The sequence below is a fragment of the Lithobates pipiens genome, unplaced genomic scaffold (genome assembly GCF_037356315.1).
Source record: "Lithobates pipiens isolate NorthernLeopardFrog02 unplaced genomic scaffold, aLitPip1_a1.2 Scaffold_18, whole genome shotgun sequence".
NCBI classification, from domain to species: Eukaryota; Metazoa; Chordata; class Amphibia; order Anura; family Ranidae; genus Lithobates; species Lithobates pipiens.
The window spans coordinates 476932542-476952461 of NW_027507758.1; the positions used below are offsets into that span (position 1 = coordinate 476932542).

The window sequence follows — 19920 nt, forward strand, 5'->3', positions numbered from 1 at the left end:
GTGTGGCGGCAACCAGGTGTGCAGTACAAAGACAAGTGTGTCTTGTCTACAGTCAGGCATGGTGGTGGGAGTGTCATGGTCTGGGGCTGCATGAGTGCTGCTGGTACTGGGGAGCTACAGTTCATTGAGGGAACCATGAATGCCAACATGTTCTGTGAATACTGAAGCAGAGCATGATCCCCTTCCTTTGGAGACCGGGTCACAGGGCAGTATTCAAACATAACTACCCCAAACACACCTCCAAGAAGAACACTGCCTTACTAAAGAAGCTGAGGGTAAAGGTGATGGACTGGCCAAGCATGTGTCCAGACCTAAACCCTATTGAGCATCTGTGGGGCATCTTCAAATGGAAGGTGGAGGAGCGCAAGGTCTCTAACATACACCAGCTCCGTGATGTCGTCATGGAGGAGTGGAAGAGGACTCCAGTGGTAACCTATGAAGCTCTGGTGAACTCTATGGAGTATAATAAAAAGCCCCCTCCCCTCATAGTGTGACATTATAGATACGACCCCCAGACAGGAACAAGTCTAACCTTTTCCTGTCGATGGGGTGACGGGAAAACATGTGAGAGGAGAACATGACACCATTCAACTCGGCAAACCGCAGGCCGCCCTCGAGGGCCCATCCCCCTCGCCCCAAGAGCCTGTCCCCCTCACCCCAAACACCTTGAGGGCCCATCCCCCTCACCCCAAACACCTCTACAACCCTATCCCCTTTCACTGCCTGTAAAAGCAATCATACAACTAAACAGACGCTATGACAGCTTTTACATTGCAAGGAATCACCGGCTGAAAACAAAGATACAGTATGTGGATGATGATTGCAGCTGCACCCGTCACCCCGATATCTGCACTAAAAGTCCAGGGCATCATATTACAGTGACCCAGGGGAAGTGATTAATAATAATAATAATATTTTTAATTATTATTATTTATTTAATTTTTATTTGCAGGAGCCAATCAGAGGCGTTGTGTGCCAATATGATGACAACGAGCATGCTGATAGAAGGAGAAAGCAGAGTGATGCGGGCTATGAAATGTTCCCAGATACATGCAGCAGGATTCCTGTTATCAGCACACATTCGGTTGGTAAAGATCCCCATCAGTGTCAGGATGGTGGGGGGTCGGTGCAATATTCCTGCTGGGGGGAGTATGGGAATAAAATTCTTGCTGGGGGAGTATTGGTGTAATATTCCTGCTGGGGGGACGTCTGTGCAGGAAGTTCTTGTCATACGATGGACACGGCGAGGCTCTGTTCACACCTAGGTGTTCCGGACTCCCAAATCGCTGCAAAACACAGGACGTGCTTACAATCCGTTTACTTTCAACATCACCCCAATTGAGGTGTGATTTTGCCATGATTATTGCCTGACAAATCACAGGACTTCTTTTAAGAAGTTGGCGTCCCACGATTTTGTTTGCGTGATTTGTCAGGTGACAATATTGTCCTGTGATTAGGGTGCCATTGAAAGTAACAGCATCACAAGAGTGTACCGTGTTTTCCGGCAATTCGCGAATTGCAGTAATTCCACCCACGATCTGGAAGGCCTAGGTGTGAACACAACCTAAATGGATCTGGAAGGCCTAAGTGTGAGCACAGCCTAAGCCTCTTCTATCACTTGGTGGGTTCACCGTCTATAGATTCTGGGGGGACATTTTCTTCCTCAAACATACCACACATTGGCTTCATTCTTTATTCCACTGCTAATATATACTCAGCATTGACCTTGTATAGCGCTTTTCTCTCTGAGGACTCCAACTATTGGAGATGGCATTGGCCAGGTATCGAACCTGGGTCAACTGCTGGGAAGGCAGCTATGCTCACCACTGCACCACCAACACAAGGTAGCATGTTTTTGTAGTGTGGGAGGAAACCGGAGTAACCGGAGGAAACCCATGCAAGCACAGGGAGAACATGCAAACTCCATGCAGATAGTGTCCTGGTCAGAATCTGAAACAGGGACCCCAGTGCTGCAAGCTTAACCCCTAAGCCTCTGTGCTGCCCATATGCGGCCTATGTTATCTAAGGCCCAACTCTGAGCGGAGTAAATCAGTTCTGTCCACTTAAAGCTCCTCCAGAAGAAATCCAACCTTATCCTAAATTACAATCTATCTATCTATATATATATATAAAAACACTCCAAACCACTCCCAAAGAATAATGCACACCTCCACAACATATACAAACTTAATCTAATCTACTATAACACTCCTACAATAAAACACACCCAAATAACAATAAAGAGGGGTACAGTAGTCCTCAAATTAGCAACACAATGGAGCTAAATATTCCATTCACCCTTAGGCTTCATTCACATGGGGGGGGGGGGGAGTATGAATCCGTACTCCATGGAAGGGCCATGTTTACCATAATGGGGATGCACAGTTTTTCCCAGCATCCCGTGTAGGCTGTCAACTGGGTTGCAGTTGCTGTACCAAATGTGACATCTGTGTGGGTGGCGGCTCACAGCCCCGAACGCACCCAGGGTGCATCCTTGCAACTGCTCCCGCATAGATCTCCTTTTTGGGATTAACTCTGCCCCCACACAGGGTACGGATTCATACACCCTGTGTGAGTAAGGCCTTGGCCTTCTCCATGAAAGACCTCACTGGTGGGAAGAGTTCTCATTTCTTCAGCAGAGAAAGCCTAAAGAAAGCTAGAAAAACTCCTCCCGCCTTTGAAGACAAAAATAATTCCAACTTCCCCTCATAGCCAGTCCAACACATGCCTCAAAAACATACCAGCCTTCAACCTCCCCTCATAGCCGGTCCAACACTCTCCTCAGAAACATACAAGCCTCTAACCTCCTCTTATAGCCTGTCTAACACACACCTCAAAAGCCTAAAAACTTGACAACATAATCAATTACTTAATGTAGACTGACAATACATCAATCAAACATAATCACCTGTAAAAAAGTGCCTGAGATGTTGGTGGTAAACAGCCTGATAGGCCCCTGGGGAACCGAACCAAGTAGTCCAAAAGCTGCCTCATATCCAAGAGTTGCCACATGTAGACATTAAGCTTTAAGGTTAATCAAAAATATCACATTCTAAAGGGAAAGGTAGTACAAGGGTTAGGGGGGTATGGAAGAGGGAGAGAGGGAGGAAAGGAGAGTGGGAAGGGAGGTTGGAGGAAAGAAGGGTGATGAGGGTTGGGGGGAACCCCCACACGCCTTCCTTTCCCCCAACCCCCCTCTCCCTCTTCCATACTCCCCCTCCCCTTGTTCTACCTTAATTGATTAACCTGAAAGCTTCTACAGGAGCTGCAGAAAGGGAATTAGAGGGCTGATGGGAAGTCCCTCCAGTTACTGGAGTGGCAGCTGCCACCAGTGTAGGAACCTGTGTTGGTGCAGCTGTACCTGGTCCCTGGGAGGGTTCCTCTGACTTTTTTTTGAGTCTTCTTCTAGGAACAGCTCATTTTCCTGCCTGTCCAACTATATTGATAGTTATTCAGAAGCTGCAGAAAGGAAAATCAAGTGCTGATGGGAAGTCCCTCCAGTTACTGGAGTGGCAACCACCACCAGTGTAGGGACCTGTGTTGGTACAGCTGTACCTGGTCCCTGGGAGGGTTCCTCAGACTTTTTTTGAGTCTTCTTCTAGGAACCACCAATTGCCTTGTTTGTCTAACTACATTGATAGTTGGTGATTCAGAAACTCCAAAAGCGAAAATGGAGGGCTCATGGAAGGACCCTTCGGTTACTGGAGTGGCAGCCCCCACCAGTGTAGGAACCTATGTTGGTACAACTGTACCTGGTCCCTGGGAGGGTTCCTCAGACGTTTTGTTGAGTCTTCTAGGAACAGCCAATTGTCTTGTTTGTCCAGCTACATGGATAGTTGGTCATTTTGAAGCTCCAAAAACAAAAATGGAGGGCTGATGGGAGGACCCTCCGGTTACTGGAGTGGCAGCCACCACCAGTGTAGGAAACTATGTTGGTACAGCCGTACCTGGTCCCTGGGAGGTTTCCTCAGACATTTTATCGAGTCTTCTCCTAGGAACAGCCAATTGTCTTGTTTGTCCAGCTACATTGATAGTTGGTGATTTTGAAGCTCCAAAAACAAAAATGGAGGGCTGATGAGAGGACCCTCCGGTTACTGGAGTATTAGCTGCCACCAGTGTAGGAACCTATGTTGGTACAGCCGTACCTGGTCCCTGGGAGTGTTCCTCAGACTTTTTGTTGAGTCTTTTTCTTGGAACAGCCAATTGAAGAGGATCCAGCATGGTGTGTATATTAGACATGGGCGCCGTCAATAAATTTGTTTCGTTCTGTTCCGTTTCGATTCGTAATAAAATTAATTCGTACTTCGTATTTCGTGTCCGAAATTCCGTTCTGTTTCGTACGAAATACGAATTGTCGTTAACGTGTACGAACGTTCTTTACGATGAATTTAAAGGCAAAAACATTGCTCATTATGCTTATTATGACTTGCAGAAGACTTCTGTGATAGAAGTCAATGTAAATTGCCTTAAGACATTAGTGAAGGATTTTCATCCTCTCTGGGCAGGCTGCCAAGAAAAGAACAAAATTATACAATGTTTCTTCTTCAATGGGCTGAACTCCGGGTGTAGAAGTTCTCAGTTTAATCATTTAAAGACTAAATCTTTTCTGACACTTGTTGCTTACAAGTAAAAATTCAGTATTTTCTGCTAGAAAATCACTCAGAAGCCCCAAAAATTATATATATATATATATATTTTTAGCAGAGACCATAGGGAATAAAAAAGCGGTTGTTGCAATATTTTATGTGACGCGGTATTTGCGCAGAGGTCTTTCAAACGCAAGTTAGCCCTTTTTTTTTCGGTGGACCTCTAGGGAGCAGTGACATTAGCAGCGTGACATACAGCAATGACACCTGCACCGTGATAGAGAGCACTGACATAAGCAGCGTGACATACAGCAATGACACCAGCACCGTGATAAAGGGCTAACTTGCGTTTGAAAGACCTCTGCGCAAATACCGCGTCACATACAATATTGCAACAACCGCTATTTTATTCCCTAGGGTCTCTGCTAAAAAAAAAATAATAATTTTTGGGGCTTCTGAGTGATTTTCTAGCAGAAAATACTAGATTTTTACTTGTAAGCAACAAGTGTCAGAAAAGATTTAGTCTTTAACCACTTTCAGACCGGACCATTTTGCTGGTAAATGACCAGAGGTCTTTTTACACTTTGGCACTGCGCTGCTTTAACTGGTAATTGCGCGGTCATGCAATGTTGTACCCAAACAAAATTTGCGTCCTTTTCTTCCCACAAATAGAGCTTTCTTTTGATGGTATTTGATTGCCTCTGCGATTTTTATTTTTTGCGATATAAACGTAAAAAGACCGCAAATTTTGAAAAAAAATGATATTTTCTACTTTTTGTTATTAGAAAAATCCAATAAACTCAATTTTAGTCATACATTTAGGCCAAAATGTATTCAGCCACATGTCTTTGGTAAAAAAAAAGTCAATAATTGTATATTTATTGGTTTGCGCAAAAGTTGTCACATCTACAAACTAAGGTACGTTTTCTGGAATTTACACAGCTTTTAGTTTACGACTGCCTATCTCATTTCTTGAGGTGCTAAATTGGCAGGGCAGTACAAAACCCCCCCAAATGACCCCATTTTGGAAAGTAGACCCCCTAAGGAAATTGATAAGAGGCATGTTGAGCCCATTGAATATTTTATTTTTTTGCCTCAAGCGATTGAATAATGACAAAAAAAAAATTTTTTTTTTTTTTTTACACAAAGTTGTCACTAAATGATATATTGCTCACACATGCTATGGGCATATGTGAAATGACACCCCAAAATAAATTCTGCTGCTTCTCCTGAGTACGGGGATACCACATATGTGGGACTTTTTGGGAGCCTAGCCGCGTACGGGGCCCCGAAAACCAAGCACCGCCTTCAGGCTTTCTAAGGGCGTAAATTTTTGAGTTCACTTCTCACTACCTATTACAGTTTTGAAGGCCATAAAATGCCAAGATGGCACAAAACCCCCACAAATGACCCCATTTTAGAAAGTAGACACCCCAAGCTATTTGCTGAGAGGCATGTTGAGTCCATGGAATATTTTATATTTTGCCACAAGTTGCGGGAAAATTACAAACTTTTTTTTTTTTTTTTTCACAAAGTTGTCACTAAATGATATATTGCTCACGCATGCCATGGGCATATGTGAAATGACACCCCAAAATAAATTCTGCTGCTTCTCCTGAGTACGGGGATACCACATATGTGGGACTTTTTGGGAGCCTAGCCGCGTACGGGGCCCCGAAAACCAAGCACCGCCTTCAGGCTTTCTAAGGGCGTAAATTTTTGAGTTCACTTCTCACTACCTATTACAGTTTTGAAGGCCATAAAATGCCAAGATGGCACAAAACCCCCACAAATGACCCCATTTTAGAAAGTAGACACCCCAAGCTATTTGCTGAGAGGCATGTTGAGTCCATGGAATATTTTATATTTTGCCACAAGTTGCGGGAAAATTACAAACTTTTATTTTTTTATTTTTTTTTCACAAAGTTGTCACTAAATGATATATTGCTCACGCATGCCATGGGCATATGTGAAATGACACCCCAAAATAAATTCTGCTGCTTCTCCTGAGTACGGGGATACCACATATGTGGGACTTTTTGGGAGCCTAGCCGCGTACGGGGCCCCGAAAACCAAGCACCGCCTTCAGGCTTTCTAAGGGCGTTACAGTTTTGAAGGCCATAAAATGCCAAGATGGCACAAACCCCCCCCCAAATGACCCCATTTTGGAAAGTAGACACCCCTAAATTTAGGGGTACACTAGTGAGACTAGGTAATAAATGGCGGGTGCCCTGAAACTATAAAAAAATAACTAACCAACCAGCGTCACCTGTAACAGTTATATGGTGATCACTGGTGAAAGGGTTAACTAGGGGGCAATCAGGGGGCTTTATGCGGTAGTATATGGGAGTCCCTGGCGCTATAAAAAGCTGCGGCGAACCTAAATACCTACCTGCCTAACTAGCGTCACCTGTGACACTAATACAGCGATCAGAAAAACGATCGCTTATTAGGCTGGGTTCACACTGGAGCGATGCGGGAACGCCACTAATGCGCGGCGGGTTCCCGCATCGCATGCCTCCCGGCGGCAGTTCACACTGCCCTATGCGAACTGCTGGGAGTGTCAGTGAAATGTTAATGACACCCCCAGATCAGTTCGCATATCGCAGTGCGATCTGCAAACTTGGATCGCATGGTGTGAACACCCATGCGATCCGATTCTGCTGCGGACCAAAAAAAGGGTCCCGTGCGAGTTTGCGGTGGGTGCGGCGGGTGCGACACGAATTCAGCCATACTATCTGTATAGCTGAACTCGAATCGCACAGAGATCGGATGTGATTTGCACTGCAGTGCGGTGCGAATCACATCCGTTCTCATAAACTGCTGCAATGTGAACCCAGCCTTAGTGACACTGGCGACGGGGGGTGATCACGGGGTTAAACCTTTATTGGGGGGGTTAGGGGGGTACCTTAGAACTAAAGGGGGCTAACCCTAACTGCCCTAACAGTTATTAGTCACAAATGACACCCGCCGGGTGATCAGGGGGTTAAACCTTTATTAGGTAATAAATGGCGGGTGCCCTGAAACTATAAAAAAATAACTAACCAACCAGCGTCACCTGTAACAGTTATATGGTGATCACTGGTGAAAGGGTTAACTAGGGGGCAATCAGGGGGCTTTATGCGGTAGTATATGGGGGTCCCTGGCGCTATAAAAAGCTGCGGCGAACCTAAATACCTACCTGCCTAACTAGCGTCACCTGTGACACTAATACGGCGATCAGAAAAATGATCGCTTATTAGGCTGGGTTCACACTGGAGCGATGCGGAAACGCCGCGAATCCGCGGCGGGTTCCCGCATCGCATGCCTCCCGGCGGCAGTTCACACTGCCCTATGCGGACTGCTGGGAGTGTCAGTGAAATGTTACTGACACCCCCAGATCAGTTCGCATATCGCAGTGCGATCTGCAAACTCGGATCGCATGGTGTGAACACCCATGCGATCCGATTCTGCTGCGGGCCAAAAAAAGGGTCCCGTGCGAATTTGCGGCGGGTGCGGCGGGTGTGGCGGGTGCGGCGAATGGCTGAACTCGAATCGCACAGAGATCGGATGTGATTTGCACTGCAGTGCGGTGCGAATCACATTCGTTCTCATAAACCGCTGCAATGTGAACCCAGCCTTAGTGACACTGGCGACGGGGGGTGATCACGGGGTTAAACCTTTATTGGGGGGGTTAGGGGGGTACATTAGAACTAAAGGGGGCTAACCCTAACTGCCCTAACAGTTATTACAGTCACAAATGACACCAATGCAAAAAAAAAAAAAAATGACATTGGTGTCACTGTGACTGGGGGGCAGGGGTAATTGGGGGGGGTGATCGGGGGGGTGTGAGTGTGCCTGGCATGTTCTACTGTGTGTGTAGAGTTTGGTGCAACTCACCGATCCGCTCTCCTCCGTGTCGGAACGAAAAATACCGACACGGAGCAGAGAATACATCACTTCCTCTCCTGTGTTTACATTACAGGAGAGGAAGTGATGTCACGGGGGATTCCTATTCGTCGGGAGCGATCGCGTGGGGGTGGCCATGAATGAATGGCTGCCCCCTCGTCCCGGATCGCTCCCGGACGAAAACCGACCGCCGCAGGCACCGGGCGGGGGCCCGATCGGGCCCCCGACCCGCGGGAGGCAAGGGACGTACATGTACGCCAATATGCCTGCCCGTGCCATGCTGTCGACGTACATCGTCGTGCGGCGGTCGGCAACTGGTTAAATGGTTAAACTGAGAACTTCTATACCCAGAGTTCAGCCCATTGAAGAAGAAACATTGTATCATTTTGTTCTTTTCTTGGCAGCCTGCCCAGAGAGGATGAAAGTCCTTCACTGATGTCTTCAGGCAATTTACATTGACTTCTATCACAGAAGTCTTCTGCAAGTCATAATAAGCATAATGACTGAGATCCGGAATTCGTAAACAAAAGTTCGTATTCCGTACAGAATTCGGACGCACGGCGATTCGTATTTCGGATCCTCCCGAACGTACGAATTTTGAGAAATTCGTACGAATTTGAGATTCGTACGAAACAAATCGCACATGTCTAGTGTATATATGTAGTAGATCTAGTGTAGCCTGTCAGTGTATATACTGTATAAAGGGATCCAGCATGGTGTGTATATATGTAGTAGATCTAGTGTAGCCTGTCAGTGTATATACTGTATAAAGGCATCCAGCATGGTGTGTATATATGTAGTAAATCTAGTGTAGCCTGTCAGTGTATATACTGTATAAAGGGGAATCAGCATGGTGTGGATATATGTAGTAGATCTAGTGTAGCCTGTCAGTGTATATACTGTATAAAGTGGATTTAGCATGGTGTGTATATATGTAGTAGATCTAGTGTAGCCTGTCAGTGTATATGCTGTTTAAAGGGGATCCAGCATGGTGTGTATATATGTAGTAGATCTAGTGTAGCCTGTCAGTGTATATACTGTATAAATGGGATCCAGCATGGTGTGTATATATGCATTAGATCTAGTGTAGCCTGTCAGTGTACAGTGGTGTGAAAAAGTGTTTGCCCCCTTCCTCATTTCCTGTTCCTTTGCATGTTTGTCACACTTAAGTGTTTCGGAACATCAAACCAATTTAAACAATAGTCAAGGACAACACAAGTAAACACAAAATGCAATTTGTAAATGAAGGTGTTTATTATTAAAGGTGAAAAAAAATCCAAACCATCATGGCCCTGTGTGAAAAAGTGATTGCCCCCCTTGTTAAAACATACTATAACTGTGTTTGTCCACACCTGAGTTCAATTTCTCTAGCCACACCCAGGCCTGATTATTGCCACACCTGTTCACAATCAAGGCATCACTTAAATAGGAGCTGCTTGACACAGTAAGGTCATCCAGAAGATCCTTAAAAGCTACACATCATGCCGAGACCCAAAGAAATTCAGGAACAATTGAGAAAGAAAGTAATTGAGATCTATCAGTCTGGAAAGGGTTATAAAGCCATTTCCAAAGCTTTGGGAATCCAGCGAACCACAGTGAGAGCCATTATCCACAAATGGCGAAAACATGGAACAGTGGTGAACCTTCCCAGGAGTGGCCGGCCGCCCAAAATTACCCCAAGAGCGCAGCGACGACTCATCCAAGAGGTCACAAAAGACCCCACAACAACGTCCAAGGAACTGCAGGCCTCACTTGCCTCAGTTAAGGTCAGCGTTCATGCCTCCACCATCAGGAAAAGACTGGGCAAAAATGGCCTGCATGGCAGAGTTCCAAGGAGAAAACCACTGCTGAGCAAAAAGAACATCAAAGCTCGTCTCAATTTCTCCACAACACATCTTGATGATCCCCAAGACTTTTGGGACAACATTCTGTGGACCGATGAGACAAAAGTGGAACTCTTTGGAAGGTGTGTGTCCAAGTATATCTGGCGTAGAAGGAACACTGCATTTCATAAAAAGAACATTATACCAACAGTAAAATATGGTGGTGGTAGTGTGATGGTCTGGGGCTGTTTTGCTGCTTCAGGACCTGGAAGACTTGCCGTGATAAAAGGAACTATGAATTCTGCTGTCTACCAAGAGATCCTGAAGGAGAATGTCCGGCCATCTGTTTGTGTACTCAAGCTGAAACGAACTTGGGTTCTGCAGCAGGACAATGATCCTAAACACACCAGCAAGTCCACCACCGAATGGCTGAAGAAAAACAAAATGAAGACTTTGGAGTGGCCTAGCCAAAGTCCTGACCTGAATCCTATTGAGATGTTGTGGTATGACCTTAAAAAGGCAGTTCATGCTCGAAAACCCTCAAATGTAACTGAATTAGGACAATTCTGCAAAGATGAGTGGGCCAAAATTCCTCCAGGACGCTGTAAAAGCCTCATTGCACGTTATCGCAAACGCTTGGTTGCAGTTGTTGCTGCTAAGGTTGGCCCAACCAGTTATTAGGTTTAGGGGGCAATCACTTTTTCACACAGGGCCATGATGGTTTGGATTTTTTTTCACCTTTAATAATAAACACCTTCATTTACAAATTGCATTTTGTGTTTACTTGTGTTGTCCTTGACTATTGTTTAAATTGGTTTGATGTTCCAAAACACTTAAGTGTGACAAACATGCAAAGGAACAGGAAATAAGGAAGGGGGCAAACACTTTTTCACACCACTGTATATACTGTATAAAGGGGATTCAGCATTGTGTGTATATATAGTAGATCTAGTGTAGCCTGTCAGTGTATATACTGTATAAAGGGATCCAGCATTGTGGGTATATATGTAGTAGATCTAGTGTAGCCTGTCAGTGTATATACTGTATAAAGGGATCCAGCATGGTGTGTATATATGTAGTAGATCTAGTGTAGCCTGTCAGTGTATATACTGTATAAAGGGATCCAGCATGGTGTGTATATATGTAGTAGATCTAGTGTAGCCTGTCAGTGTATATACTGTATAAAGGGATTCAGCATTGTGGGTATATATGTAGTAGATCTAGTGTAGTCTGTCAGTGTATATACTGTATAAAGGGATCCAGCATGGTGTGTATTTATGTAGTAGATCTAGAGTAGCCTGTCAGTGTATATACTATATAAAGGGATTCAGCATTGTGGGTATATATGTAGTAGATTTAGTGTAGCCTGTCAGTGTATATACTGTATAAAGGGATCCAGCATGGTGTGTATTTATGTAGTAGATCTAGAGTAGCCTGTCAGTGTATATACTGTATAAAGGGGAATCCAGCATGGTGTGTATATATGTAGTAGATCTAGTGTAGCCTGTCAGTGTATATACTGTATAAAGTGACCCAGCATGGTGTGTATATATGTAGTAGATCTAGTGTAGCCTGTCAGTGTATATACTGTATAAAGGGGATCTAGCATGGTGTGTGCATATATGTAGTAGATCTAGTGTAGCCTGTCAGTGTATATACTGTATAAAGGGGATCTAGCATGGTGTGTGTATATATGTATTAGATCTAGTGTAGCCTGTCAGTGTATATACTGTATAAAGGGGATTCAGCATGGGTAGTATATATGCAGTAGATCTAGTGTAGCCTGTCAGTGTATATACTGTATAAAGGGGATTCAGCATTGTGTGTATATATAGTAGATCTAGTGTAGTCTGTCAGTGTATATACTGTATAAAGGGATCCAGCGTGGTGTGTATTTATGTAGTAGATCTAGAGTAGCCTGTCAGTGTATATACTGTATAAAGGGATTCAGCATTGTGGGTATATATGTAGTAGATCTAGTGTAGCCTGTCAGTGTATATACTGTATAAAGGGATCCAGCATGGTGTGTATTTATGTAGTAGATCTAGAGTAGCCTGTCAGTGTATATACTGTATAAAGGGGAATCCAGCATGGTGTGTATATATGTAGTAGATCTAGTGTAGCCTGTCAGTGTATATACTGTATAAAGTGACCCAGCATGGTGTGTATATATGTAGTAGATCTAGTGTAGCCTGTCAGTGTATATACTGTATAAAGGGGATCTAGCATGGTGTGTGCATATATGTAGTAGATCTAGTGTAGCCTGTCAGTGTATATACTGTATAAAGGGGATCTAGCATGGTGTGTGTATATATGTAGTAGATCTAGTGTAGCCTGTCAGTGTATATACTGTATAAAGGGGATTCAGCATGGGTAGTATATATGTAGTAGATCTAGTGTAGCCTGTCAGTGTATATACTGTATAAAGGGGATTCAGCATTGTGTGTATATAGTAGATCTAGTGTAGTCTGTCAGTGTATATACTGTATAAAGGGATCCAGCGTGGTGTGTATTTATGTAGTAGATCTAGAGTAGGCTGTCAGTGTATATACTGTATAAAGGGATTCAGCATTGTGGGTATATATGTAGTAGATCTAGTGTAGCCTGTCAGTGTATATACTGTATAAAGGGATCCAGCATGGTGTGTATTTATGTAGTAGATCTAGAGTAGCCTGTCAGTGTATATACTGTATAAAGGGGAATCCAGCATGGTGTGTATATATGTAGTAGATCTAGTGTAGCCTGTCAGTGTATATACTGTATAAAGTGACCCAGCATGGTGTGTATATATGTAGTAGATCTAGTGTAGCCTGTCAGTGTATATACTGTATAAAGGGGATCCAGCATGGTGTGTATATATGTAGTAGATCTAGTGTAGCCTGTCAGTGTATATACTGTATAAAGGGGATCCAGCATGGTGTGTATATATGTAGTAGATCTAGTGTAGCCTGTCAGTGTATATACTGTATAAAGGGGATCCAGCATGGTGTGTATATATGTAGTAGATCTAGTGTAGCCTGTCAGTGTATATACTGTATAAAGGGGATCCAGCATGGTGTGTATATATGTAGTAGATCTAGTGTAGCTTGTCAGTGTATATACTGTATAAAGGGGATCCAGCATGGTGTGTATATATGTAGTAGATCTAGTGTAGCCTGTCAGTGTAGATGGAGATAGTTGTGTAGTAGACATCAATGCTCTCTCTCTCTCTCGCTTTCTCACACACACCCAGCAGATAGCTCTCCACCTCTTGCCTGCCTGACCCTGACACCCAATCCGGATGCTAATTGTATTCTATTAGAGCGGGGCTGTGCCGGGGGCTGTGATTGGCTGGCGGCTGTCAATGTGCAGTGTGCGGCTGGAGTTGAAGCTTCATTCTACACGGGAGGTGCGGGGACGGCAGGCAGCATCAGTCAGCGAGCGCACAGCAGCAGCCGCATCCCTATCCTCCTCATAGACCGGGGGGAGAAGGGGCATCACATTTTCCTGGATTAGAGGGACCCCCTCCCCATCATACACAGCGGCAGAATGGAGGAGGACACCGCACACTGACCCCCGGAGCAGCAGGCAAGCAGGGAGAATCATGTAGACATACATTGCACAAAGGAGACCAAGTGATTGCAATGAGCGCTGCCACCTCTATAGAGAAATAGGTCATTGGATGTGATTGTTGGAATCCAGTGCTAATTCAAGGACTACACCCCTTCATCACAAGTGTCCCCCCTGCCTGGCTCCAGCTTCATTCCATTGCAGTGTCCCAGCACTCTGCATTTCTGGCCTTCGGCTGTGCCCACTCTGTGCCACATCCTGGACATGCCCTTGTTCACCCATTGTGTCTTCTATGGATCCTGGGGCTGCTGTGTGCCCCTGATATCAGCACTCAGCACCCACAACATTTGCTAGCTGCTGTCAGTGTGATCTCCATATACAAGTCCTGTAGGAGCAGATCTGAGGGCTTCCTGGCATTGCCAGCTGGGCTGTGCATGCTTGCTTCCTTTGCCTCTGTGCTCCAGCTTCCCAACTCTTCCAGTGACATTTCTTGCCTGGTACATATAGCCCACTAGCAGAGGACATGGAGAGGATGTGTGGATACTCATGGTGGCCTCTCGGACTGGTCTTCTTGGTACATTGGGCAGCAGGAGATACAGGGAGCAAAGCCAAGAGCTGTGACTCGGTGAGACAGGTGTACAGTGCCAAGGGCTTTAACCTCAATGGGGTACCCCAGTCAGAGATCTCAGGTGAGTGCTACTCTTATACTCTGATTCTTTAACACAGGCAATGGCGAAAGGTGGATATTAATGAAAGAGATATTCTATATATATATTTTTTAATGTTATTCACATGCTTGGAACTAAATTGCAATCTTTCACTGCATAAAATGTCACAGAATTCTGTTTGAGTTCTCCTAGTAAGTAAGACAGACGGGTCAAGATCTTTTTGTTGTAGTTCTGAAACAGTTCTTATGGCTTCAAGTTGCTGTAACATGCTTTTATTTCCTAGACCAGCCCTTACCAATTGAACCCAATGGTTGTTAGTGGTTCCTTGAGTAGGGAGCAATCGCCACTGACTTTTGTAGATACCTGAAAGTGGATCATTCTTCTCATTGACCACTAATGTAGGAAGCATTCTTCCACTGACATTTGTAGATACCTGAAAGTGGATCATTCTTCTCATTGACCACTAATGTAGGAAGCATTCTTCCACTGACATTTGTAGATACCTGAAAGTGGATCATTCTTCTCATTGACCACTAATGTAGGAAGCATTCTTCCACTGATCTTTGTAGATACCTGAAAGTGGATAATTCGTCTCGTTGACCACTAATGTAGGAAACATTCTTCCACTGATCTTTGTAGATACCTGAAAGTGGATCATTCTTCTCATTGACCACTAATGTAGGAAGCATTCTCCCACTGACCTTTGTAGATACCTGAAAGTGGATCATTCTTCTCATTGACCACTAATGTAGGAAGCATTCTCCCACTGACCTTTGTAGATACCTGAAAGTGGATCATTCTTCTCATTGACCACTAATGTAGGAAGCATTCTTCCACTGATCTTTGTAGATACCTGAAAGTGGATCATTCTTCTCATTGACCACTAATGTAGGAAGCATTCTTCCACTGACATTTGTAGATACCTGAAAGTGGATCATTCTTCTCATTGACCACTATTGTAGGAAGCATTCTTCCACTGACATTTGTAGATACCTGAAAGTGGATCATTCTTCTCATTGACCACTAATGTAGGAAGCATTCTTCCACTGATCTTTGTAGATACCTGAAAGTGGATCATTCTTCTCATTGACCACTAATGTAGGAAGCATTCTTCCACTGATCTTTGTAGATACCTGAAAGTGGATCATTCTTCTCATTGACCACTAATGTAGGAAGCATTCTTCCACTGATCTTTTGTAGATACCTGTAGGTGGTACATTCTTTTTATTGACCACTAATGTAGGAAGCATTCTTCCACTGACTTTTGTAGGTATCTGTAAGTGGGATATTCTTCTCATTGACCACCAGTGTAGGAAACATTCTTCCATTGACCACCACCATCATGTGGAGTTCGTATTTATTTGCAGGGGTTCCCTGAGACCTGAAAGTTATTTTAAAAGGTTCTTCCATGATAATAAGAGAAAGGCCAAACCAGACAGTATCAATACTGTCAGTCCGATCTGTAGACTCAGGATATTTTAGGACTAATTCAAAAATGGGCAATAACCTGCAACCACCAACCAGAAATGAGCTTTTAATTAGTGTACCCCTTTTCTGTTTTGTTGTCAGTAGATGAATGCATCCAGAGCTGGAGAATAAATGTTGGAAGTCTCCTAATTTCAGAATGTCTTAATTAGGCTAGAACTGTCTATCTTCTAGAAGAGCTGGACTCTGAGCTCTGCTAGTCCTACCTTGAGTAGATAGATACCCGATAACACAAATTAAATGTGTTTTTTACTTTAGTGTATTTATGATAATCATTCGTTACACAGGCAATAGTTCTTTGCAATGAATATAACAGAAAACCGTCTGTAAAATTCTTATTCTTTAGAATTAACAAACGTTCATATGTCCATTTAATGTGATCTGTCAGCTTACCTTTGCTAAACAGAGCCTATGATAGTGGTATGTATTGTGGCTTTTCATAGAATGGGGTGCAAATAATTGTGAGTAATGCAAAAAAATCATAAATATTCTTCTACTATTCTAGCTAGTATACTAGCTATACAGCTATAGTATAGTATTCAGCTAGTGGTTAACACTTATGCCTTGCAGCACTAGGGTCTTCAGTTCAAATCCCTTAGAGGACATGGAGCTTGCATGTATTCCCAATGCTTGTATGGCTTTCCTCTAGGTACTCCGGTTTCCTCCCACACTCCATATACATGTTGGGAGGTTAGTTGGCTCCTTTATAAACTGACCCTAGTATGTGTGTATATGCATGTGAGATAGGGACCTTAGGTTTTGTAAGTTGCTTGGGGGCAGGGACTGATGTAAATGTATAATATGTAAAGTACCAGCGCTATATAAATACCTGTAATTAATTAATACTTACACTATGTCTTGACTAACCCATGTTCGATAAGGTGGAAAAAATGTTGACGCTCGGTTCACATATATGCAGGTGGCTGTGGGTGTGGGAATTGCAGCGATTCCTGCAACAGCAAATGCCTCCAGTGAAAATGTGCTGCTGCAAGAAAACGTGCAGCACCCCATGCATGTAAAAACGCAGCACATATGCGGGTGCAGGAACCGCAGGCAAATCACATAGTCAAAATCACCATGCAACTCTCTGCGGGCCACGTTTAAAAAAAAAGAAAGAAAAAAAGGCGCATGCACCTTTCTCTGAGGGACGCGCAGGCATGGTAGCCCATTCGGATGAATGTGCTGCGGTGCCCAAACAAACGCACACACACAGCGAGCCTTAGGACCTGCCTGTTTACAAATAAAAAATAATAAAATCCTTGTTTATATCTACCCTGGCATGGCATCCAATTTTCCAGTACCAGTTCAGTCCTATCCTCAAGTGTAATTGCCTCGTATTAAGATTTCAGCCACACACTGGTAGTGACAGCTTGGTGAGTTCCCAGCCTAAAGGTGTTTACCAGTGAGTGTCTTCTGAGTTGAGACCTGTTGGGACATGCCACCATATAGTTGCTTTAGTCTGGCTTCTTAGGCCAGTGACACATCAGAAAGCATTGCTGTAGTCATGTGAAAATGAGTGTGTTTGTGTGTGTATATATGTATATATATATATATATATATATATATATATATATATATATATATATATATATAAAATCTTTTGGATGACTGGGGGAAAACAGGTAAGACATTCCTCCAATGGCCAGAGTCCCTTAGGCCTCATGCACACCAACAATGACAGACTACAAGTATGCTGGGTGTACAGTTACAGATATTTTCCCATGCCTGCGGAGTCACAGGTGTCACATAAAGCCTGCAGTACACATGAATAGCGGTACGTGGTCATACTCTAGTAAATACTAATGCTGCTTCTTTGCATTGGCGTTTACCCGCGCATGCGTGTGCAAAGTATTTCCTGAATTTGGACTTTTCGAAAATGGCCAAAATTTTATGCCCAACATATTTTCAGCTTCTCACCGTCTGTGGTCAAGAGCTCAGACCGTGGAACAGTTAAACCTAGAGCAAACGGAATCTTCATGAATAAAGCAAAAGTTAGCAATCATTATTGCTTAGCCAGTAATGTGTTTATTATGGTCCATTCTTCCTCCTTTATTTGTGTTAGTAAACACTGCTTAATGACTGCTTCAGCTCGAAAGTCACTGTTATATGGCATGTTTTTGTTTAACTACACTGATTTATGGCAATGCTTGTAAGGTTTGATGCTGGGGACGCAGAAACTATTAGTAAAAATAAATATAAGTGGATAGATTGATAGATACAGTAGGTAGATACAATAGATTGATACAGTAAATTGATAGAGTAGATACAGTAATTCGAAATACAGAGACAGTAGATACAGTAGATTGATATAATTGATAGCTATAGTAGGTAGATACAATTGGTTGATACAGTAAATACAGTTGGTAGATACAATTGAGTAGATAGATACCGATAGATATATAGCTTGATAGAGTAGATAGATACAGTAATATGATAGATACAGTATAGAGTAGATTCATATAGTGAATAGATACAATAGATGGATACAGTATAGAGTATATTCATATAGAGAATAGATACAATAGATGCATACAGTATAGAGTAGATTCATATAGGTACAATAGATGGATACAGTATAGAGTAGATTCATATAGTGAATAGATACAATAGATGGATACAGTATAGAGTAGATTCATATAGTGAATAGATACAATAGATGGATACAGTATAGAGTAGATTCATATAGTGAATAGATACAATAGATGGATACAGTATAGAGTAGATTCATATAGTGAATAGATACAATAGATGGATACAGTATAGAGTATATTCATATAGAGAATAGATACAATAGATGCATACAGTATAGAGTAGATTCATATAGGTACAATAGATGGATACAGTATAGAGCAGATTCATATAGTGAATAGATACAATAGATGGATACAGTATAGAGTAGATTCATATAGTGAATAGATACAATAGATGGATACAGTATAGAGTAGATTCATATAGTGAATAGATACAATAGATGGATACAGTATAGAGTATATTCATATAGAGAATAGATATAATAGATGGATACAGTATAGAGTAGATTCATATAGGTACAATAGATGGATACAGTATAGAGCAGATTCATATAGTGAATAGATACAATAGATGGATACAGTATAGAGTAGATTCATATAGTGAATAGATAAAATAGATGGATACAGTAGATAGATAGAGTAGATACAGTAAATCGATAGAGACAGTAGAGTAGATTGATATAGTAGATAGATATAGTGAATAGATTAATACAATGAATACAGAAGGTAGATACAATAGATACAGTGAATAGATTAATACAATAGCTACAGTAGATACAGCAGATTGATACAGTAGATCGATAGATACAGTAAGTAGATACAATAGAGAGAGATGGATAGATACAATTGATACAGTAGATACAACAGATTGATACGATAGATACAATTGATACAATAGTTTGATACAATAGATACAATTGATACAGTAGATACAATAGACTGGTACAGTATATTAATATAGAATATAGATAGATACAATAGACTGATACAGTATATAGATAGATACAATAGACTGATACAGTATATAGATAGATACAATAGACTGATACAGTAGATTAATACAGTAGATAGATGGATACTCTATTTTGAGCCTCACCAGTAGAATTTAGCCCCATACACACTATCAGATTTTCTGCTTAGTTTTTCCTTCAGGTTTACCAAAACCAAGTAGCAGAAAGACCTGCCTGGTTGCATACACATTGAAACTTCTAAGGTTTGATCTCATATTATATGGTTTTGGTAAATCTGAAGGAAAAACTCAGAAGAAAATCTGATAGTGTGTATGGGGCTTTAGTGTTGATCTCATCATTCCTGCACCAACCTTAGGGTAGCTGCTATTAATACTCCAGTCTAATTGTCCAACCTCCTTTGAATTAACCAAAACATTGTA

At 42.7% G+C, this 19920-nt stretch overlaps 1 protein-coding gene and 1 non-coding gene across 2 annotated transcripts in view; one reads left to right on the forward strand and one right to left on the reverse strand.

Annotated features, from left to right (window-relative positions):
* Window positions 1-1769: 1769 nt before the first annotated feature.
* Window positions 1770-1841, reverse strand: TRNAG-UCC (transfer RNA glycine (anticodon UCC)). The gene has a single exon. It is a non-coding gene; the product is annotated as a tRNA-Gly (tRNA).
* Window positions 1842-13660: 11819 nt separating this feature from the next.
* Window positions 13661-19920, forward strand: part of GPC1 (glypican 1) — a 123701-nt gene continuing 117441 nt past the window's right edge. The window contains exon 1 of the mRNA XM_077488357.1: window positions 13661-14535. Within this exon, the coding sequence (XP_077344483.1) occupies window positions 14370-14535 (166 nt within the window). The 5' untranslated portion in view covers window positions 13661-14369. The remainder of the gene's footprint in view (window positions 14536-19920) is intronic.